General features: G+C 49.4%; 1 protein-coding gene across 10 annotated transcripts in view; it reads right to left on the bottom strand.

The window, feature by feature from the left end:
* The window catches only part of GIT2 (GIT ArfGAP 2), a 48,211-nt gene that overhangs the window by 5,688 nt on the left and 19,282 nt on the right, over nucleotides 1-23,241 (bottom strand). Inside the window, exons 7-18 of one of the 10 annotated variants that reach the window (XM_044004484.1) lie at nucleotides 19,679-19,773; nucleotides 19,257-19,302; nucleotides 19,121-19,126; nucleotides 18,443-18,494; nucleotides 17,653-17,725; nucleotides 17,100-17,197; nucleotides 15,785-15,896; nucleotides 12,755-12,897; nucleotides 11,608-11,757; nucleotides 6,815-7,063; nucleotides 4,982-5,071; nucleotides 498-580 (exon numbers count right to left, since the gene is read on the bottom strand). In XM_044004484.1, coding sequence (XP_043860419.1) covers nucleotides 498-580; nucleotides 4,982-5,071; nucleotides 6,815-7,063; nucleotides 11,608-11,757; nucleotides 12,755-12,897; nucleotides 15,785-15,896; nucleotides 17,100-17,197; nucleotides 17,653-17,725; nucleotides 18,443-18,494; nucleotides 19,121-19,126; nucleotides 19,257-19,302; nucleotides 19,679-19,773 — 1,197 coding nt within the window. The remainder of the gene's footprint in view (nucleotides 1-497; nucleotides 581-4,981; nucleotides 5,072-6,814; nucleotides 7,064-11,607; nucleotides 11,758-12,754; nucleotides 12,898-15,784; nucleotides 15,897-17,099; nucleotides 17,198-17,652; nucleotides 17,726-18,442; nucleotides 18,495-19,120; nucleotides 19,127-19,256; nucleotides 19,303-19,678; nucleotides 19,774-23,241) is intronic. The other 9 variants (XM_044004520.1, XM_044004493.1, XM_044004526.1 and 6 more) reach the window with 9 other exon arrangements.

The raw sequence follows: 23,241 nt of genomic DNA, 5'->3' as shown, positions 1-23,241 counted from the left end.
GGGAGAACGAGGAAGACTGACAATGGGGACAGACGGGGGATTCTTCTTCTTCCTGGTGTCTAAATAAAGCTATCTCCCCCAGAAAGAGTCCCACGGCCACAAAAGGAGAACTAGAATAGAAACTGCGTGTTCACTTTAGAGGGAACCAGATCACTGGGGAAATTCATGCAGAAATTCTGTTGAAAGAGAAAGACAGGAGGTGACAGAGACAGAGGGGAGGGGAGAGAGAGTGGGGGAGGGGGAGATGGAGGGAGAGAGAAACAGAAAGAGATGGAGGGAGGTGGGGGGGAGAAAGAAATGGGAATGTGGGGGAGGGGGAGACAGAGAGACAGACGGGCCTCTCTGGCTCTAATTGAGACACGATGCCACCTCAGCCCTGGAATCTGATGCAGCCGACGTGCTGGCATGCTGACGACGTCTGCCCATGACAGGAGGGTGGTGGGCAGAGATGCCCTGAAGCAGGGCTGCCTGCTGCCATGTGCACCCCCTAGACATACCCTGTGTCATCCAGCTCTGAGTCGGGGGTGGTATTGTCGTAGTCGCTCTCTGGCATGCTGTTCTGCTTCTCCAACTTGGAGGCCTAAAGCAAACAGAAGAGTCGCCTGTCACCAATGGCCATGACGGGCACCTGAGGCCTGGAGCCAGCCCTCGACTGGAAGCCCAAGCGGCAGGCTAAGGGCTCCTCAATTCTCTTCCCCAATTCCTACATCTACCCCCTCCCCAGATCAGCAGCTACTCGCTGGCGCCCTCCAAGGGGAAGGAGCCAAGAGCTGCTCCCTCTCCACGTCAGCCTCCCTAAGACGAGGTGTGACTCTGGAACAGGCCAACTGACTGATGAGACAGACCCTGATTAGACATTTGTGGAAGGAGGTGGAACGGACCTTGGGGAACATCTCACACCCCCCCTCATTTTAACGGGTGAGTTAACTGAGTCCCACAAAGGCTGCGCGACTTGCCCAAGGCCACACAGCTAATGAGGAGCAGGGCCTGGGCCTTGGAGCGCCAACTTCAATCCTCTAGCAGCTCTTGGGCCCAACAGCAAGAACACTGGGACAGAGTCAGGTTCTCCTGACATCTTTGTGAGCCTCGGTTTCCTTGTCTGTAAAATGAGGGCAATGACACACATCCTACCCCACGGGGCTGCTAAGAGCATGACCCCTGAAGTGCTGCATGAGCGCGAGTTTCTGTGAGGACTATGTCCACTGAACCTGTGAACTATCGTTCCTGTTTCTCCTCATTCTCCAAGAGGACCACGACGTGGGGTGATGTCATGACTTGCACTGAATTGGATTTAAGTGAGGGAGGGCAGTGCAAGGTCACTGATGACTGGAGATGGCCCTGGATGCTTAAGGCAATTGGGGTTAAAGTGACTTGCCCAAGGTCACACAGTAAGTATCTGAGGTGAGATTCAGGGCCAGTGCTCTATCCACTGGGCCACTTAGTCACCCCAAGCCTGTGAACTATTCTGGGGTAAAACCAAAAGGCTCAAGACATTTTAAGATAAGAGCTCTCCTTATGGAGGAGAGAACCCAATGGCTCTGTAGTCACCCCTTCAACACAGCCCGGAGGCTGATTCGAGGTAACCTGAAAGGTCAACAGCTTTTATTCAAGTGAGGCCCCTCTAAAGAATCTAACAATGGTCCCCCAAAATGCTCTGAGCTCAGGAGACACCCGCTTTGGAAGGGCCTATGCTCAGTACTTGGCTAGACAGAGTGTGCCATGTTATTCTTAAGAAGAAATGCAATGTAGGGGCAGCTAGGTGGCACAGTGGAGATAGAGCACCGGCCCTGGATTCAGGAGGACCTGAGTTAAAATCAGGTCTCAGACACTTAACACTTACTAGCTGTGTGACCCTGGGCAAGTCACTTAACCCCAACTGCCTCACCAAAAAAAAAAAAAAAAAAAAAAAGAAAAAGAAGAAATGCAATGTACTGGTCTTACAGTTACACCCTGTCTGCAGGGATAAGGGTTTGTACTTATTCAGATTATAAATCAGTGCCTAGGGATTATTCTGGGAACTCCAACTTGCAATGAAGCAGAGATGCCCCAGTTTATTACAAAAGCAGGAGGTCTGGCACTGTGGATGAGGCAGAGACAGTCAGAACCTGCAGGGATCCCTTTAAATCTACAGGACAAAAGAGAAACAGAGTCTGCTGTCACCTCACAGGAAGAATAATTCCTAATGATCATAAATTAAGAAAGGACTCAAAGGAAACAGGAATATCAGTCTTCTGGCCCTTCCCTTCTCCTGCAATTGGCCAGATTATTGCTGCTGCTGCTGCTTCTTTTTTTTGTTTTGTTTTGTTTTGCAGGACAATGAGGGTTAAGTGACTTGCCCAGGGTCACACATCTAGTAAGTGTCAAGTGTCTGAGGCCGGATTTGAACTCAGGTCATCCTGAATCCAGGGCCGGTGCTCTACCCACTGTACCACGTAGCTGACCCCCAGATTGCTTCTCTTTTTTTTTGTTTTTGTTTTAGTGAGGCAATTGGGGTTAAGTGACTTGCCCAGGGTCACACATCTAGTAAGTGTTAAGTGTCTGAGGCCGGATTTGAACTCAGGTACTCCTGACTCCAGGGCCGGTGCTCTATCCACTGCGCCATCTAGCTGCCCCACAGATTGCTTCTTAATGCTTCTCAGCATTTCAAATCTGATGACCAAGGAGTGATCAAGGGATCCCCAGTCCAATCTAATTTTCTGCCCAATCCCCCCACCTTGGGGCTTGTCTGGCTGCTGCCCCAAGCTGTAGGCTCCCACAACCAACGCAAGCCTCACATAGAAATCTATTTAAATGCGACTCAAAAATGATTCCTTAAGAGGGAGTGGGCACTTAGATGACAGTCAAATTCTAAGCTTGGAAAAATCTAGCACAACTATCAAAATAAACTTCCTTTTGGACATCTTCCTTCAGCGAGAAGAGCATGCTGACCTTCTGGGCTCAGTGACTTCCAGAGCAAAAGGCTTGCTTTTGTCATGATTTGACTGAGTAAGTGAAGGGCTGCCCAACAGAAATTCAGTTTTGAGACCAAATGGTAAACTCCTGTGATCAATGCAACACGGGAGCCCAAACCACTGTTTCCCTTCAAGAATTCAGATTTAAAAAAAAAAAGGAAGAACTCTCCTGAGGACCTTTCTAAAGCTCTGATGGCCTTTTGCTCATTTCCAATTTCCACTCCGTTCAAAATCCCATTCCGAACTATCCATGGAATGCAAACAAAAAGGATTTAAATGCTATTCCTAGACTTGCTCCATTGAGATATTTCTATTCAAATAACACTGGGAAATAGGATTAAATGGAAACTACCAGAGGATCAGTTCCATCTCCTTCCTTCCTATGAATTTAATAAGAACCAAATAAATGATTCCACAGTGAGCTCCTGGGAGGGAGTCCCCTCCACACAGATACATCAAGATTCCAGGACAGGAATTACACTTTCTCCATCCACCTTGTAAAAGGGGCCCCTCCCCATGGAACTCAGATCCTTACACACTAAAGATGCCCAATTCCTTTTATCTCCCTCTGTGGGAAGGACAATATGCAAACATTTAATTGTATGAACAATTATTACAAGCATGCAGAGCCAAGATCTACTGGTTAAAAGTGTTGCTCTTCCAAAGCTGTTAATAGAAAAGTTTCGTGGTAGCTGGTGCTGGTTCAGTTTTCTCTGGACCCAGAGAACATTAGACTATAAACCCATCAGGACACAATCAGGACACTCGGGGTTAGCCAGGTGCTTTAACAGTCTAACTTCCTGTCTTAGTAACCAATGCTGGCTTGGCCTGGGCCAATGGTTCTTCTCCCTAGGCAGGGCACTCCCTTCCCCACCTCGCCCCCTGAGCAGAGGGGCTTCAGGAGCCACTGGGGCCAAGAAGCAGCCCGATGGCAGCAGGTGGGGGAAAGTTTTGGATCAGCCCCCCCCAGGGGGTGTTACTTATGAAACTGCACCTCTAGCAGAGCTTGGGGAGTGCAGAAGCAGAGATGCTCACAAGATAGCCATGGCCCAAACTAGACTTCTCTTGACAGGGTACCCCCCCTCGAAATGATCAAGCCAATCACGGAGCAGCTTTCATCTTCACCCAGTGTCATCATTAAGGGGTGAAGACCACCCGAGAGAAGCTGGGCCTCTGTTTTTTGGGTTTCCTTAAGGCTGCCAGATAAAGGACAGTGGAGATGGCTAATATGGCTCTAGGGCCCAGCCAGACTCATTGCCCGCCCTGGGCAGCTCTCTGAGGAGCTCCCCACCTGGCCCCTGGGGGCCTTGGGCACAGGATGGCTTTCCATCATTGTCTGTTGCATCGCCTTGAGGCCGGTCACACTTCTCTCATTCTCTGCTCTTGGTGTGTGACTGGTCTGAGAGTGAGAGTCGACGATCCCCGAGGGCACAGACGGAGTCACACACTTCCTCCCTGGTTGGCTGGTCATTCCCAGGTGCTCTTGTCTGGAATCCTTAACAAGCCGGAGCACAAGCCAAACCGGGTTCAACCTAGTGACCCAAGTGGGTGACACCAAACCCTGGCAGCTGTCTATGCCATCGGACGGCCCACCTGTGAATGTAGAACACTCGCTCACTGCCCCCAAACGGGGACTCGTCCAGAATGACTATTTTCTATTGCCGTGTAATCCCATGTTTTGAAATGGGTTTAACTAAGGAGAGAGAATTAACCAGCAGCCAGCTAATTTCTTCAAATATTTTGAAAAGACAGTGATGCTGCAGAATCAGTGCCTAAGGATGATTTATGCATCGTGTTAAGGACCAAATGGAATTCAGCCAAGTGAAGTTAGAGGAGTGAGGCAGGGTCTCTGTCTGTGTGCCCGGCTCACACATGGGTGTGCACTGTGAGAAGTCAGGAGGGCAGGGCTGTCACATGCAGGAGGGAAGGGCGGTTAGCAGAGGGAGAGGAGGGGACCGCAGCACCAAGCTCCCCGGCCACGGCCAGCGCAGCATCCTCCAGAGAACAGACCAAGTCAGAAGGTACTTAACCCTTCGTGCGCTTTCATCCCTTGACCAGGAAAGTGTGGAGGGGAAGGAAGGCAGAGATGAAGAGGAGGTCACAAACGCACTCCTCCCGATCTAAAATGGGAGAGAGAAACACACTCGGGAAAACAACAAACAAACAAATACGGGATAAAAATCACCCATAACAACAGACCTGCTGAGCTCCAGCAGAGGGTTACTGTGCAGAGGGAGAAGATGGCCCCAGATGGTCTGGGACATGGCACCAGATCTGACCTCCGGCAACACACAGCTGTTGCTATGACAACCCAATGATCTGAATCCATGTTAAACCCCATAGTGCAATGCCGGCTTTTATCCAAACAATCCACAGAAGACTGTTTTAAATAGGAAAAAATGTGAATGAATGTATTTTGAGATTCGGTGATTCCGAACGTGAACAACAAACAAAAAGGCCTATTTCAGAGTAAGGACTGAAAATGCAATCATTACACCAAGACGTTAAAAACGAGAAGTTACAAGAATAAAAAACCTTCACACTTTAGTGTATTCTCTCTTTTACAAAGACATTATTGCAATAACACAACAGCCCAATTCTGGTTTGGTCGCTTACTACTGATCTCCAAATTTGAAAGGTCACACATAAAAATCAATAAATAAAAATCAACGGTTAAGTTCACTCTTATTAGTTAATAAAATCTGCTCTCTCGAAAGTCTTTTCCTATTGTTGACCCTAATCCACAGCTGGCCTGAAATAAAACTGATTTAAATTCATAATCACATTATTTTCTTCCATGAAATTAAATTTATAAAATTAAATACAAACTCAATGGAGAGATTTAAAAAAATAACTGGCCCACAGTTTAGCTTCCTGGCGACGGACACCCCTTATCTGCCCAACACAAACCCCTGGATATGTGATGCATTTGGCTTTTTTCATCCCTGCTTTATGGTACGGTGTGGTTATCACAGGAGGCCCAACCAAAAAGGCATTCACAACTCTGAGCCAATAAGGGAGAAAATGGAAACTGCTTTCCATGATCATTACTGATACACGGTCATCTCCAAAGATCAGAGGATCATGGAGGTTGGGTGTAACACTCTTGAAGTGAGGCTCTGTTCAAAGGCAACCCCCAAGAAATCCCATGTTGCCAAACCCTTGGCCTTGATCCTGAGGCCATCTTACGACAGGCTTGGGGACATGGTGCCAGAGGACTACAGCTCACGGCCACCTTTACAATATGTGCAGATTGGTTTTCACTCTCAGCCTGTAAATTATGACAAAATATGCTTCCTCTAAGACCAAAAGGGCTCATGGAAGCCATCCAGGTGGGCCCAAGGGCCCCACAAGAAGCGAGCCCAGCCAGCATGAGCTGGGATGCTCCCCTGCCTCAGCCCCTCCAACCTGGGCCTGCTGACCTTTCCTGGGAGATGCTGGGAGTTGGAAGGGCTCTCTACTGGGCCAGGTTGTGGACCCGCTAGGTTTGCCTCCAAGCCTCGGCTGCTGGATGAATACTTACCGGTCCAATTCCAAATACCTGTCTGTGGCCTGGCTAGTTCAACAAATGTGGGAAAAGCAGGGGAAAAGACAGGCCTGAGCACAAGTTGGAAGCCCCAGTTTGTACATGTTACAAGTGATTCTGGGGAAGCCCTGGGTCCGTGACAAGCTCCTCCAGCTACTGCCGACATGTTCATCCAGCAGACACAGTGACCAGTGATCACTAAGCACCAGAGCTTGAGTGGGCAAAGAAGCACAGAATTTGGTTAGAAGACCAGCTGGGACACGCAGAGCAGCGGTGCCGCAGCCAGGCCGTGAAGCCTGAGTGCGCTGCGTGAGCACCCTCGGGTGGGTCTACTTACGTGTGGGGGGAAAGGCTGTAGTCTGGCCACACTCTCTTCTGGGTAGGCGACTTCCCCCAGGGGGAGGTAGGGTTTCTGACCGGATCCGGTCTCGTACATGGACATGGGTCTACTGCCCCGGGCAGATGGACGCCGCTTTAAGGAGGAAGGGCTGGAGGGGTCTGGGTACTCAGAGCCAGGTGGCACCTGACAGAGATGGGTGGTGGCCTGCCTCCTGAGGGTCGAATTCTCGCTCTGGAGGGTCAGAAGCTGAAAGAGAGTGGAGCAGTGGGACTCTGTTTGTCCACAGCAAAGCAGAAAGGCAAACACAGAACAGACAAAGATGAGTGACCGTCAGCTCTGACCACTGGCAGGGCCGAGGGCAAAAGGCAACCACACCAGGGGCTTTCTTCCACAATCAGGGCAACCTGATTAAGCAGTGCAGTTTAGGGCTGTGTGTGGCCAAGCTAGCTCTGAGCCTCCAGATGGGCAGGTGTTCTGGGAGCCGGGGTCCCGGCCTTTTGGCTGCTGGACCTCACAGCGGGCAGGCAGGCCCCCCACGCTTTCATTCCCACCAGTCAGAAGTCACTAGAACACCCTCACGTTTGTTTTTCCTTCTGTAATGACCCCATATTAATTTGCAAATGCCCAAATTATAGCCCAGATGCCAGGGAAGCAGCAGAATGCACACTGGAGGTGCTTTGCAAAGCAAGAAAGACAGTGAAGTTCAGCTCATGGAAATGGGGATTAGCTCACGTTTGCCAAAAAGCCAACAAGGAATATTATGTGAATGGATTTTTTTATTCCATAATATTCTTGATAATTCACCCAATTTGGCCCTTTTCTTGAAATCAATCGACTCAGGTAAGTGCGGTCTCTTAAGAGCCAAAAGAAAACTGCAGACCCCTTGGAGGGGCGGCCGCCTCCGTGGGGCCTTCATATTGTCTGCTGCTCCCACCAGGGACAGATGACCCCCAAGCCAACACTCTCATGTGGGACCTGACCCTCTCTTGGCTTGGCTGGTGCCATGAACCTCCCCCAGGAGGACTTCAGGCTTTAGCCCCTTTGCTCTGCCCGGAACCATCCACAATCAGAGAACCAGAGCTCAACTGGCCCCTTGCCCACTTTCCGGGAAGGGCATCTGCTGCATGGGCTCGGATTGCCCCAGCAGCAAAGAGTGGCACTACTCCTTAAACACAGCTGACATTTAAGCACAATGAAGCAAGTGCATCCTGCAGTTTCAGGCCCTAATCTTCCAGGACATCTTTATGAGCCAGGTGGGGTGGGTGCAATTTCAGATTTCTCCTAGACAGGGACCATAAAACCTGACTAGATTTCCCAGTGCTGGCAAGGGTTATGCCCACAAGCAAACATACTTGCGTCAGGAGGCCACTATTTTTTCTTAATCAAACCCATTGACTTTGGGGCGTGCTTTTCACTTTTTAGTTCAGGACGACTGATTTGCGAGAGACACATCAATAAGAGAACTTCTCCAAGCCACTGCTAAGTGTGAAAGATCAGACACAAACCCTGCTGCTATGGTAGAAATATGAAAATATGGAAGCAGCTTTGGAAATTAAAAAGACTTTAGCTAGAACCTGAGATAAAGCTAAACCCCCCCTCCACTAAAATAAGCAAAATTCCAAAACACTGTGATATAGTGGATCGTTAAAATGAATCGTTTCTTGCAGCTCTTTCTTTAAAATAAGAGTTACCAAGAACTGACCCTCAAATTCCTTCTCCCACCTGCCGGCCAAAGGCCTTGAAGGCGCAAAATAGCTTGTCTATTTTCATGCATTAGCATGAAGAGCCACAGTGAGAAGCAGGTGTATGTGCTTTCACTCCAGATTCACCCCATAAAAGGCTTATTATAACTGAACAGGTTCTTAGCACAAATGTCCGGATGTGAAGGGTTCGCCGAGTCACCTGCTTGTGTCTCTGCTAAAAACAAAGAGTCACAGGTTTTCCTAAAGGCAGAAAAGTTAATTCACCCTGACAGAGTCACACGCACCAGGCTCTGAGCCCTGCAGAAACGACCCTCTCCGAAGCCATTTCCAAGGTCCAAAGACAAGCCTTTCTGACTTCTGGGCCCCTCCCAACATTTAATTCACATGACGTACCTGGATAACCTCGAATGGTGTTCAACTTGTTAACTCTCAGATTTCAAAGCCGTTTCAAAAATTGTGCCAGGAAAAAAGATTCAGCGAGCGTTAAGACGCTGAGGTATCAAGACACGTCATGAGTAAATGCCGGCAAATGGGTCTTTGGCCCTCCATGCCTCCCGCAGGAGCAGAGGACATCAAAAGATTGGCAAATAAGGTCATTTCTGGTGACATGTGACCAATGTAAAATGACCATTCCAAGCACAAGCTGGAGCCTGGAGGTCAGCACACTGGCAAATGCCACACATTTCTGGAAAACTAAACCACTAAACCACTTACCTGAAACCTTTCTGGCAACACAGAGAACCCTGGAAGCTGAGGGATCTCACAGGGGAAGTGGCCAGACAACCGCCATGCCACAGTCGCCCTCCCCTGGCGTGTGAGGCCAGTCGTGTGGCTGCCAGCCTTAGGGACACCCCTGCCCCTCTTCCCCTGGCCTGAGCTATGTCTCTTCAGAGCCCACGAGGGGGACTGGATGGCACCTTGAACCACAGTGAAACAATACTGAGGAGGTTGCAGCCGCACACCCGCACACGGACGAGATCCTCTGCCCAGTAAATGAGGCTAAGAAAACCTCCCTCTGCTTATCTTGGGGAGGTTTCTGAGATGGTGGTTTGAAAGGCATCAGCATCAAAATAACGGGACAACACAGAGGGATTTCAAGGAAGCAGGGCCTCCAAAGAGCATCCCTGCAAACAAAGAGACCCAGCCCCTTGGCCGCCCACTCCATATGGGGGGCATTCATTCTCCCAGGGGTTTTTACTTTCCTGAAGGGTCCTTTATTGAAAGCATTTCTACCCCTGGGGCCTATTTTCTCCAGGTTTTGATTCCTACACAACGTAATACTCAAGGAACATTGTCTTCTAGGGTTATAGGGTGGAGGATGATCAAGTAAAAGCAGAGAAGAAATATTCAGGGAAAATTTCTGTTCTCCTTCCTTACAACATTTATTCTCTGGAACTAGCAAAAGCAACCAATATAAACTGTGATTAAATTCTAGTTCTCAAAACTGGGAATAACAGAAAGAATGCAAGAGTTAAAGGAAGGGACTAAGTGTTTATATAGCACCTACACTATGTACCAGGCACTATGCTAAGCGCTTTACAATTATTGCCTCATTTGGTTCTCACAACAACCCTGAGAGGTAGCAGCTGTTATTATACAGGTAAGGAAACTGGGGGCAGACAGAAGTGAAGTGACTTGTCCAAGGTCACACAGCTACTAAGCGTCCAAGGATGAATCGGAACTCAGGTGTTCCTGACTCGTGGCCCAGAGCTCTATCCACCGAGCCACCGAGCTTGCCTAAGTGAAGTGTAAAGCCTAATAATTGTTATTACCTGAGAAGTCTCCACTGGACAGATCTGAGAGCAAACCAATCTCACTTGTCAATCCTTCTCAACATCACTTTAAAGTCTTTTGACCCATTTCCCAGACACTGCAGGATGTCCTTAGTTCAGAGGCTGGTTTACAGAAGCCTTATCGGGGTGCTACAGGTTAGCTGTGGCTAAGGAAGGGACAGGTGACTCACGGCCCTTTGAGAAGGGGAGGTGCTGTGGAACAGAGGAGACAGAGCATCTAGGCTACAACCCTGCCCTTGACACTTAGGACCTGTGTGACCCTAGGCAAGTCACTTCTCTCACCTCAGCCTCAGCTCCCTCCTCCACAAATGACCCAAATCAGGCCTCACTGATTTAGAAGTAAAAGGGACCTTAGTCCAACTACCAGGGAGGTGGCCAGGTCACACAGCTGGTAAGTATCCGAGGCAGGATTTGAACCCAGGTCTTCCTGGCTCCAGTCCAGTGTTTTTCATATTGCTAGGAAGCAGGGTACTTCTGGAAGGACAAGCGCCACCTGCTGATCTGGAGTTGTAATGACCCATTAGCTGGCCCACCTCCAAACAACTTTCTGGTGATGACTCCTGAGTGACCTTGAAGACCTAAGACCAGCTGGACATTCTTGGTCCCTTGGCACCACAGCCTGTCTCCCCGAGACTCCCATGGCGGAGCCTCTTTGTGCCTGTGAGCTTCCTTTGGACTAACCAAGGCTCTCGTCCGTTTTCTGAAGCGCTTATGCTAAACCTGGCACTTTTCTACTGGCGCTAAGTCCTGCTTGGCTCTGGGTAGGAGGCACTCGGTGCCAAGGAGCTCTAACACTTCTTTAGGTCTCCCTGGGAGGCTGCATGATGGCCTGGGGAGATGCTGGATTAAACACCAGGAAGAGCTGGGTTCAAATCCCGGCTCAGCCACTTTCTGCCTTTGCCCCCAACTCTCTAAAGGCCCCATCCATCAGCTGTAATCTGGCTGCTAACCCGCTGTGTCCTGCTCATGTGGCTCATACCCTGCCCATGTCATTTGTAGCATGAAAGGCAGCAGGACATAGGGTGCACCTGGGATCAGAAAGGTTCAAATCCTGCCCTGGACACTTAGCTGCACCCCCTTTAGCAGGGGCTTCCCCTATCTCTGCCTCAGTTTCTTCTTCTGTCATCTCCTGTGTGCCAGGCCCAGCAGTGGGCGCTGCGACAGGAGGTGCCTGCTGCCAGGAAGGCTTCCTGGGCCAAGGTCACTGGGACGCTCTCCCCCATGCCACAGGCGTCTCTGCAGACGCCACAGAATATCAGCGCAAACTGAGCCTTTGGCGGGGCGTCTGCGTTACCTTTTTCTGCATCACTCTCAGCTCGTCACTCAGGCTGTTATTCACCTTCATGAGCTGCTGGATCTTTGCCTCAGAAGCCACCAGCGCATTCTTGACATCCATGAATTCTTGGATAGGGACGGGTCCGTCCGACAAGTCGGAATCCAGGCTCTACAGAGAAACCGTGAGGAAAAATCAGCAGGACGGAGAGGGCTGGGAGGTCCCCGGGAGCCAGGTGAGGACGGCCTCCAAAGAGGCCCCTTTTGACACTGTGCGGGCTCTTGGCGTCACGAGACACGGAGCGAAGCCTCAGCTCGGCAGCTGGCACACGGGAAGCTGACCACCAGGTCTGGCACCTTGCTAAGCTAACAAGTTCTGGACGACATCAGCTCTGAGTCTAGTGACCCAGCACTCAGTCCCTTTACAATGGAACCCAGGGCCAACAGCCTTCAGCTGGGGTTCAGAGGGCCTAGCTCTTAGGCCCCTGGGGGGCTCCAGAATCTAGCTTCCCGCACAGGTCTATTCTGGAGCTGTGACCCCACTTCTCACCAATATGGGCTTCATGACTCTTCCCATTTCTGCTTAAAAGAACGAACTTGTGAGTAAAGTGCTAAGAGGGGGCATTTCTAAGGTGTCTTAAGGTTGGCCACATGCTTTACTCTCTTAGGGGCAGCTAGATGGCAGAATAGACAGAGCCCTGGCCCTGAATTCCAGAGGATCTGAGTTCAAACCCAGCCTCAGACACTTACCAGATGTGTGACCCTAGGCAAGTCACTTCACCCCGAAGGCCTCCACAAACAAAACCAGAAAAACAAGCACCCTCTGCTTTGAGCCTCACTGTAATTAACCCTTGGAGAAGAATAATATTGTTATCAGCTCTATTGATAGTTGGCAGTGTCTGAAGCAGGATTTGAACCCAGATCTCTGTAGCTCCCCTTCCCATATTTGAGCCACTACAGCAGACATGTCAAACTCTCCCAAAATACTCATGGATCAGGTTAAAATGTAACCTGGAAATGCTGAACAAAATAAACAAAAACACAGCATGACACAGACAGCGTTCCTTTGTTTTTTGCCTCTCTCTGTATCTGACCCCGCAGCACGCCGCATGCAAAGAATAACAGGAAGGCATCTGCCACAGGGTCGTGAGCCCTCCTTGTTAGCCCACCTTCTGCCTGCTGGCTTTGCTCGTCGTCGTTTCCAAATCTGGATCTTCGTCGGAGGCGACGCTGTCATAGTCTGGCTGGTCGTTATCTTGACTCTCCATGCTGGGCTGGCTGCCGAGGGCTTTCAGGATGAGTTCCACATTGTCTGACAACAAAAGCAAACACCATGACTTCAGACGGAGAAATGAGGACAGGACGGGACCCAGAAAAGTGCCCCGAGGATCGTCTGACTCGGCCGTGAGGTGGCCCCTGAGATCAAACAGCAGAACTCACTCCAGAGAAACCTGGGCAACAGAAGCAAAGCAAGAAAGAATCGTGCGCAGGCTTTCCTGGCATCAGCCCCTGGGCAGAGGGGAACCTCAGAATCTGGGGACAAGGGTGAAAGAAAAAGGAAGTGTGGATGAACCTGCCAGTTCTGCCTGATCTCCCTCGGCAGCCTTGGGGAGGGAAGGGGCGGTGGGGGGAGGGGGTGTGTTCCATCCCCAAGAGAAGGTTAGATTCTTAGGGAGTTCTTTCCCCACTGGAGACACTGAATGACTGTTTCCTGAACCAAAGGAAGTGATAAGAAACTCAGACCAGCCAAGGCTGAATCAATCACATCTGAGGTGAATGTAAGAAGGAAGGTTCTGATCCACCAGGACCTAGGAAGAGTCTCTCTGCGTGCGCCTTCTTGGCACCAGGAAGACAGAGGTGGTGACCGGAGCCTTCTGGTGTACATGAGAGTGGAGCCAGAACCATTCTGCTGGTTCGGCTGGAGCCCGGATGGCCTATGCCACAAGAGCTCTCCAGTGCCCTGGGCTCTACCTTTGTGCTCACCAGCAAAGTTCACATCAACTGGTTTCCTGAGCAGCTCAATAGTCACCCATGGGAAAGCAGTGCCCCCAGAAGTCTCTAAGAGACTCTTGAGTTGTTAGCATCCAACTGTCTACCCGCAAAACCCATCATCTTTGGGGAACCTGACAAGATGGAGGTCTTGAGCACCCAAGGATGAGGACCAGACCCTAGGGCCATGGTTACCTCGTGGAGGTTTAGGATAAAGATAAAGCCAAGCCAGACCTGAGAGCCCATGACAAAGGGCCCATGCCAGTAAGAAGCAGGGGTTGTCTACTGAGACTGGCGTGGATGCCTGGGGCAGTTAGTGAGTCAGATGTGTAAAGGATGGGCCTGGGAGGTGGGAGCAGGGGAATGGGGGAGAAGATGGAGAGAAGGGCCCGGGGGAGCTCAAGGAGCTGCCCTGGCACCGGGAGCCGGGCCCACAAGCTCCCTGTTGTTCTGGTGCTGCTCTCTGCATGAGCCAGGACAGACCAAAGAGGACGCACCGGCACTGGCACCGGCACAAGGGGAGGAAGAGATGGTAGGAGGGTGCTGAGCTGCCGGGGCGGGGGTGTGTGTGTGTGTGTGTGTGTGTGTGTGTGTGTGTGTGTGTGACCAAATGTGGCCGAGGCCCTTTTGTGTCTGACAGATCGCAGCATACAAGGGAAGTGCCTCCGACTTCTCAGAACAGGGAAGAGAGCTCGGCTGAGTCCTGGGAAAGCAAGAACCAGTCACCAAAGGGAAGGTGAGCAGACACCCCAAAGAGCTGCTACAAAGCCAGCTTTCTCTCATTTCCCCTCCCGACGGGGTCACTGAGTCAGTCCATCACAGGCATGTGACAGAACTGACCGAGCATCTGACAAAGCGGCTCGTACTATTCTTGTGGGGAAATGGAGAGATGGGAACAGCCGTTAATGCCATCAGGTGGATCTGGGACATCTCACAGTCGGGCCCAGGGTTCCCATCAGTGGCCTTGGCAGTGAGGGCCCCAGAGATGGTTGTTTCAGTACAAATGATGCACACATCCAACCTGCAGCCAGCAGAAATCTGGGAGAGACGGCTAACCTAATGGATGCAAGGGTCAGTCCCTCCCCACAATCTCCCCCCAACAGGTCCTAGCAGGTGAGTGCTCTGGGCTGAATTTAATCTACTGGGATAAACAGGATGTCTTGCATTGGGAGGGAGGCCCAGTCAGACAGCAGAAGCTCATGGAGATCTGAGGCTCAGGAGGAAACAGCAGCGAGGCAGGGCAAAGAGAGAAGGGGATCTCAGGCCACAAAGAGAAGCAGAGCCTGTAGGTGGCTGTCCCGCGGCCCCCCTCTGCCCTGTGTCCTGTGCTCTGTCCGGATCACCAGAGTTCAATGGAAGAGCATCCAGGGACGGGCTCAAGAGAGCAAAAGATGAAGAGCCTTGGAGGCAGGGTTTTCTAGGGACCGACTGAAGGAATGTCCAGCTTGGAGGACACTCAGGAGAACAGGACAGGCCAATGTGTGGAAAAGGGATCAGATGGGCGCCATAGGGCCCCGAGGACAAAACCAGGATGGGGGGTGGGGGGAGCTAGGAAGAAGCTACATGAGATGGTACAAGAGGTCCTAGGACTGAGAGCTCTCTGCCCAGAGCAGGCCTGGCCTCCTCGGCATCCGGTGGACTCTCACCTCAGTGGCAACTCTCAGCAGAGACCAAGGCTGGCCCCTCTGAACCACCTTCGAGAGCCAGCTGGGGACAGCCAGATCGGGCCCAGCACGCTTCCCCCTCAAATACCATAATCCTCACAACACCGGCACCTTTGGAGCTGACAGACTATGTCTTAATGGTCTGAAAATTCAGTTTCATACTTGTGTAACTGACTAAAATGTAGTCCTAAAAATGACAAGGAGCAACCGGAGATAACTTCAAATCTCTGTTCTTCTTTTCCTTTTTAACCAAATTCCAGTGACACTCAATGGTAAAGTCATCTCTGAAGAGGAAGCCAAGGCTGAATCGGGATCTCAGAAGACAAACCTCGATGGCAGAAAATAACTTTGCAAGGAGCTGGCTCCGTCACACCAAAGTTCAGCCCCTTTTCCAAAATGTTGGGATTGTGGGCAGAGGCGATGGACAGTCAAGCAGCATGCATCCTCAACTCTCCACTGGCCAGTGTCAAGGTCAGTCGGGGAGAGCTGGTGACAAGGGAAGCAGCTTGAAGGGAAAGGACAAGGAAAGGGGTTTCATCTAGTCACCTTTTGATCCAGTGCTGGGGTTCCCCTGCTGCCTCCTCTTGGCGTCACTCAGAATGTCGATGACCAGTGTAGCAAACTCGTGGGCATTAAACCGGGCTAATTTCTGTCTGCCCTAAGGAACAGAAAATGATGACCATGATTTCCAGCTGTTCCAGAGATTCACCCATAACTTCCACGGTCAGGCTATTATTTGTGAGTTGTGAAGCCTGAGCTCAGGTCTCACACATGATGGCTGGGGGGGGTCCTCCTTTCCCCCACTGCAGAGGATGGACTAATGGGCAGTACCAGGAGCTCTGGCAGCCCCCGGTGTCTACAGCCTGGGGATCTCCGGGCAGATGCGCATGAGTCCTCCCTCCAGGTCTCACCACTCTGCTAAGAGCTGCCAACACCGGAGCCCCATTGGCACAGCTCCCAAGAACCCGGGGCTGTGAGGGAGGCCTCTAGAGAGGTCAGACAGGTGCAAATATATGACCACAGATGTTTATATATGGATATCTACATGGATTTCACAAGGCTAGTTGCTCATACACCGTCCACTAGCTTCTGCATGCAAAATCAAACAACCCATATGTTTTCTTTTCAATACTAACCCAGGGTTTAATCAAAACTAATAGTGGAAAAGGGATCTCAATTAAAGTCTGTTTTTGAGGAAACAGGAGGGGGCTGGTTAAGCACATAAGTTTCGGGGGCACTGACCAAAAGGAGCTGCTGGCTCATTTGTGTTGTGTCAAGATAATGGAATGTGGTAGATAAGGGGACCTGATTTAGCAGATACTCAAAGGCCCACCTGGAGATTAATCTAAACTGATGGAATTAAGTGAGAGTGACTGCCTGCTGATGAGCCTGCTTCAGGTTAACTGATTATAAGCACACCTGGCCAGCCCTTAACTGGAGACCACTTTCAAGTCCGGTGAACCAATGGATTTGAATGACGCTAGCCAATCAGCTCAAAGAACCTCCCATTTCAGGGAGGACAGGAAGGAGGAAACTGATGCGGGCAGAGAACTTCTGCCTCTTGGGTTGGAGACATGGGCCTGGTGGCAGGACGTCAAGTGGGTGGTTAGGAAGGCTCGGATTTCCATGCTATAAGGAATCTGATCTCAATCTTTCTCTTCACTATCTTATATCTTTTAATAAACCCTTAAAAGCCTAAACTCTTGGTGAATTTATCAGTGATTTCGCCAGTGTCCCCCCAGAACTGGGGGGACAGATTAGAAGCCACATTTAGAATTTTAAAATACACAGTGTCTGCAAGTCAGAACGCCTTGCACCCAGACGCACATGGTGCTGAAGAACATGCACACAAGGTACTTGCCTGGTTTCTTGTCGAGGAATACTCCGGATTCACTGGAAGGAAGGGGACGGCTGTTGTTTCGGTCACCAAAGTGCTGTGGTTCTGAGTTGCGAGCCACACTGGGGAGAGAGAAGAAAAGGGCCAGAGATGGCATCTCACGACTATGTGGAACAACGACTGACCCCCTGGAGGCCAAGGCTTCTCGGCTCCCAGCCTGGAGTCTGTGCACTGGGGCTCTTGCTGTTTACTGTAGTGGGACTTGGAGCCTTATGTCTTGTACATCTGAAAGCCTCGCTGGGGGTGGGGGGGGGGCTGACGGACGGGGGGTGTCCACAGGCTTCCCCAGACTGGTGACTGTCAGGAGCTTCTGTGCACACAGGAGACTGGAAAATGTCTCTGTCCAGTCAGTCTGGTCACAGTGAAATGCAGCTTTGGTAAGAAAGCTCCGGAGGAAGCCCGACCTGACACCATGACACACAATGCGAGGGGAACATTGGGTTCACAAGGGCCTGAGGCTCCTTCCAGCCAACACCGAGGGGAAAAGAGCTCGTCCTATCCGGTCTAAGCAAGTCACCTGCATCGGTCTCTCTCCTGTCCACTTCATCATACACATCCATGGCGAGTTCTTCAAACAAGTGGTTACTGAGCTGAGACAAAAATAAGAAGTACGAGGGACAAGGGTTAAGATGAACAAAGAAGATACAACAAATGCCCCGTGCCCCACAGGACGCACAGCCCTTATCAACAGAGAGCAGCGAAGGGCTGTTCTTGATCAGTCTTCAAATGGTGCACGGTAAACGCCCCCCAGGCCCCCACCCATCCCTCCACATGACCTCGCTGGAGCAGACTGGCACAGAAGGTCTCTCATTTCCTCTATCTCTCCCAACTCGGCCCAAAGCTCTCCCGGCTGCCAAACCACGTTGCCGCCATCTCACAGACGGCCATTACTAAGACACTTGTATCTTTCCCAGTCAAACGTCTGTTTAGCCCTGGCCTCACTCTTCATTTTAGCCTTGGGAAGCTGATTTTTTGCATCAGTATTTATCCCCATTAAATCTGAGTGTGCTCGACCACGTCCTAGGTGGTCCAGGTTGGGAAAGGAAGATCCTGTGAGTCAGTGAACCTGCTCTGTTTCCTGACTTTGTGTCATGTGAATATTGAGGAAGTATGTCTCCGTGCCTTTGTCAGAGCCATTCAGGAGACGGTGAGATGGCCCCCTCCCTCACTTATACCACTCTGGCTCTGGCCACTGAAACTGCGGTCAAATCTACGTCACTGGACAGACCAGGCCGGGGCTTTACATCCCTCAGGACTCTCCATGATTCCCACACTACAGTCTGTTAATAGTATGTGGAGATACTCACAGACTGAAGCTTCTTCTTAGCAGCTTTTGCTAATTCAGACAAATCCAGGCTGCTAAGAAAATTCACAAAGTTAATAGAAATTTCAATATGAAGAAGAACTAAGAAAGCCATTTTCACGAGGTCTGTAAAAGTTTAATGCCTAATCATAATACAATTCAAAGTAATACCCTAACACTACCAACATTCATTATAAGCCTGGGATGGAATTGTGACAGAAAGCACAGCAGCTACAGGATGCCCCAGTAGAGGTCAGTGGTAAATTCTGAGCCCAATTGGTTGGAAAAAGGAATTCTTTCCTTCTAGAAATATTAAATGCTGGGAAGATCTGAAGGTCAAAACCCTCCTATGAATTAGAAGACAAAACAGACTGCTCTCAGGCCGATACGTCTTGGAGAGAAGTGATGGTTCACCAAGTAAAACCTGTGCTAGGAGCCCTGTGACGGCTTCAGGAATTCTCCTTTCAAAACCTGTAGGGATCTGGGGGCTAAAGAAGGGGCCGAAAGAAGTTCCTGCAGCAGTAACTGAGGTGAAAAACGGGCCAAGAAGCTAAAGGATCCTCCCCCTAAAGAGAGAGACACAGACTCTGATCGACTGGTTAAAATAAGTCAATCTGTTACTGGCATATCTTCTGCAAACTTGCATTTTATAAATAACTAAAATCTACAGTGGTTTACTTACAGCTGTCTTATTTCCAATTGCAAAGCCATAAAAGAAAAAAACGTTTGGACTTTGTTATGATGTATTATTCACAATGCCACGAGACACTTAACAGCAGGGATGAGTAAAATGTGTTTTAGAATGTAGAAGATCCTACCTGTCAGCCATCTGAGGTATAATAAAGTGCTGTCCATTTTGGTGATCTGAAATAGAAACCAAGCTAAGGTTTGTTTTTGTGCCTTGGAAACTCTGTAAGAGAAAACATCTTCTGGACTCTTTCCAATTCCTTTTTGTTTTCCACTAAAATCGTCAGGCTGCCATTTTGGATTTCTGAAGGCCAGTTCAGCAGCAGAGGTATTACTCAGACAGGGCCCCTGGGACGATGAAGGCCCAGACAGTGGGGTGGAAGAACAGGCCAGGGGCCCGCCTCCTCTGCAGACCCTTATACCTTAGTCCTTGCCAATGTATGGGGCAGTCGGCAGCCACAGAATGGGCATTTAGAACAGGTGACTTAGTTTGGGGTTGGAATTGCCAACTACCCAGGTTCGTGGATGCAGGGGAAGCTGCAGGCCTGCTCACCTGGCCTCCTGCCACACAGGTAGAAAGCAAGTCTGTCCGTGAGCTCATACTGCACCTCAACCAGACGTTCTGCCAGTTCTCGGTGCCCTCCTTGTCTGCCAAGAGAAAACAAAGCAGGATCTGTGTCACCGAGCACCCAAGGCTCACTAGCTTTAGGATACAAAAGGACAAAGACGCTTCTGAGGACACCTCCCAAGTCTGACCCAAACTGCCTGGCTAGAACAATAGCCTCCTTTCCTCCCTCCGGGAAGGGTCCAGAAGTCCTCAGGTTACAACACCCTTAGAAAAGCAGGACTCTACTAACCCCCCCCCCCAATCCCCTTTCGCTTGCAAAACAGATACTAGGCAAAGAATCCAATCTGATTCAGCACAAGCACTTCTTTTTTTTTTTCTCTTTTGGGGGGAGGACAGACAATGAGGGTTAAGTGACTTGCCCAGGTCACACAGCTAGTAAGTGTCAAGTGTCTGAGGTCAGATTTGAACTCAGGTCCTCCTGAGTCCAGGGCTGGTGCTCTATCCACTGCGCCACCCAGCTGCTCCCGCATGTAACAATTGGAATAACGCCACCTGCTGTATACTTACTGTAGAAGAGTTCTGCCCATGAAGGGAAGGTCTTTGAGGGCAAGACCAGGAGTCAGGAAGTGACGCGGACTAGTGGGAGGAGGAAGGAAGAGACTGGCGCTCAGTCTCGCTCTCTTTCCTCTGGACTCTGGCGGAGAAGGGAGCTAGAAATGTGCTCTCCCTTTAATAGATAGGAATCTAGGCCTTTTTCTCTCTCTTTACCAAATTCTTATTCTCCTTAATAAATGCTTAAAAGTCTAACTCTTGCTAAAGCTTATAATTTATTGGCGACCACTCATTAGATATTTTAGACAGACTAGCTAGAATTTTAGCCCTTAACAGATGGCAACCACGAAGGGATCTTAAGGACCCTCCCACCCTCCCTAGTTTGGCCATAAGCCGGCTAATTCGGTGGATTTTCCAAATACCCCCCCCCCCCCCCCCCCCCCCCCCCCCCCGCGGACTTTCCCTTTGTCTAGTCTCCCTTAAAGACTTTAAGCCTCTAAAAGTCTTGCTTTAAACAGAAAAGCCAGCCCAGTTTAAAGGGCAAGATGCTCGAATATTCTACCATCCCTTTGATTTTTCTCATCGGAATGTATTGGGACAGCATAACATCCCGACTTAGAGGAATAGTTTACTCAATGGTCCTTCATAACATTATTGGTTTTTTCCTCATTCAGGCAGCAAAAAGTTTTTTGTATAATAGTATACGTGAGAATCTTTGGGAAAATACGTTTAATATAAGTAGAAATTTTATGCCTGCAATTGAAATACCTTTTAATACCACATCCATAGTTCATACGACTAAGGATTTTATTTTTTTTTGTTGTTTTTTTTTTGTTTTTGTTATTATCATTGTTTTTGTTATTATCATTGTTATGATGTGGGGGAAACTCTCACATATGGAGAGAGACCTCAAAATGGCTGTTTCTACTAGAGATGATCCAAATTCAGAATCAGATCAGCAGAAACTACTCCCTCTGCAGGAAGCTATAGAACATAGTAAGAAGGGAGTGCCAATTCAAGTCAGAAAATATAGCCCCTTTAGACCAAGTGACTTGAGCGCATGGAAATCAATCATCCCTAGTTTTGAGAAAAATCCAAACACTGTAATTTCACAGTTAAGGACTATATTTAATGCATATCAACCCAGTTGGGCTGATGTTACTTGCCTTTTGGAAACTTTACTGTCCCCAACTGAGATTACAGATATTATCTCAGCAGGAAATGCCCTTGTTGCGAAAGGTAAGGCCGATGTGGAATGGCCTCTAAAGGATCCAGAGTGGAATTATAATGATGATAGGGATTTCCAAAGATTAAAAGATGCTAGAGAAACACTTCTGAAGGGAATGGAATCTTGCTCTAGAAAACCGGAAAACTGGCAGAAATTTTTAAGCCTACCTCAGGAGGCTAATGAAAGACCAAACAGATTTTATGATAGACTTTGTGAGGCCGCTAGACAGTACACCAGATTGGATCCAGTAGATTTAAGAGATTCCTGTATCATTCTCAACACATTTGTTTATAATTCACTGCCAGAAATACGCAGATACTTTCTGAAACAATGTCCAGACTGGAGAAATCTCTCAGTAGATAGAATTAAGGAACTTGCAAATTATGTCTTTGACTCACGTGAGGAAGATCCAGATCACCCTAAACAGAGCATTCTGGCACCAGCGATTCCTAGTCAGCCATGTGGACACCGGAACAAGGACACTAAGGTGTGTTGTTACTGTCGTAAGGAGGGGCATGAATTGAGAGAATGTAGGACTTGGAGAAGAAATTCTAATTCTAATTACAGGCGAAATCAAAATAGAAATAGATCTTTTTGGAGGAATACAGAAAGGCAGTACCAGAATAATGGTAACCAAGACCCCCCTCAGAAGAGGACACAGGAATGATGGTGTCTTGGGGAGGAATGGAACATAGATAATGAAAGCCATATATTCCCAGATCCAGATTTTTTGAATGCACTTGTGCCAGTCCATTCACCTCCCCAGAGTAATGAACCACATGTCACCTTAAAAGTGGGGGAGACTTATTATGATTGTCTGCTAGACACAGGAGCCTCTAAATCAGTATTAGTAAGCAAACCAGATGCTGGGTGTAGACCTGTAGGATTTTTGAATGTAGTGGGAGTCTCAGGAAAGAGCCAGAGAGTGGCAAAATTGAATCCTCGCATGGTGTCTATGGGGCCCTTAACAGTGGAACATTCATTTTTACTCATGCCTGATGCCCCTGTAAATTTATTAGGTCGTGATCTCCTTTGCAAGCTTAGAGCAACCATATCTTGCGGACTAGTGGGAGGAGGAAAGAGAGCGAGACTGAGCGCCAGTCTCTTCCTTCCTCCTCCCACTAGTCCGCGTCACTTCCTGACTCCTGGTCTTGCCCTCAAAGACCTTCCCTTCATGGGCAGAACTCTTCTACAGTAAGTATACAGCAGGTGGCGTTATTCCAATTGTTACACGCACAAGCATTTCTTAATCACCTACAGTCTACAATTCTAGCTGCCTGGGAAAAGAAGACCCACCCACCCTGGGCTCTCAAAGCAGAGAGGTGCAGACACAGGAGCAGAAGTCAGAGGGAGCTCTTGTAGCCCAAATGGCTGGTACATGGAGGCTGCAGAGGCCTGACATTCAGAACCAGCATCTCTGGAGTGCCACTGCCTGTGAAGCTTCACAATGATGCTGGGAGGAAGATGCTATTACAGATACAGGGTCACTGGTCAGCTGCCTCAGTGTATGAGAAGTCTGGGAAGGGAGTTGGAAGGCAGGCTGCAGGAGGCCTCACGGGCCAGCCAAGGTGTTTTTATTTTGTTCTAGATGCAAGAGAAAGCCACTGAAGGCTTCTGAGCAGGAAAATGACAGGGTTAGGATGTCATTCTAGAAGGTTTTTCTGGGAACTGTGTGGACTAGCAAGGAGGGAAACTAGAAGCAGAAGGGAGATGAATAAGGAAGCCGTGCCAATGGCCCAAGAACAGGGGTGGGGGTGGGCAACTGGGG

Source organism: Dromiciops gliroides, chromosome 1, assembly GCF_019393635.1.
Source record: "Dromiciops gliroides isolate mDroGli1 chromosome 1, mDroGli1.pri, whole genome shotgun sequence".
Taxonomy (NCBI): Eukaryota; Metazoa; Chordata; class Mammalia; order Microbiotheria; family Microbiotheriidae; genus Dromiciops; species Dromiciops gliroides.
The sequence above is the reverse complement of the archived record's forward strand: the minus strand, read 5'-3'. Positions and strand labels throughout refer to the sequence as shown.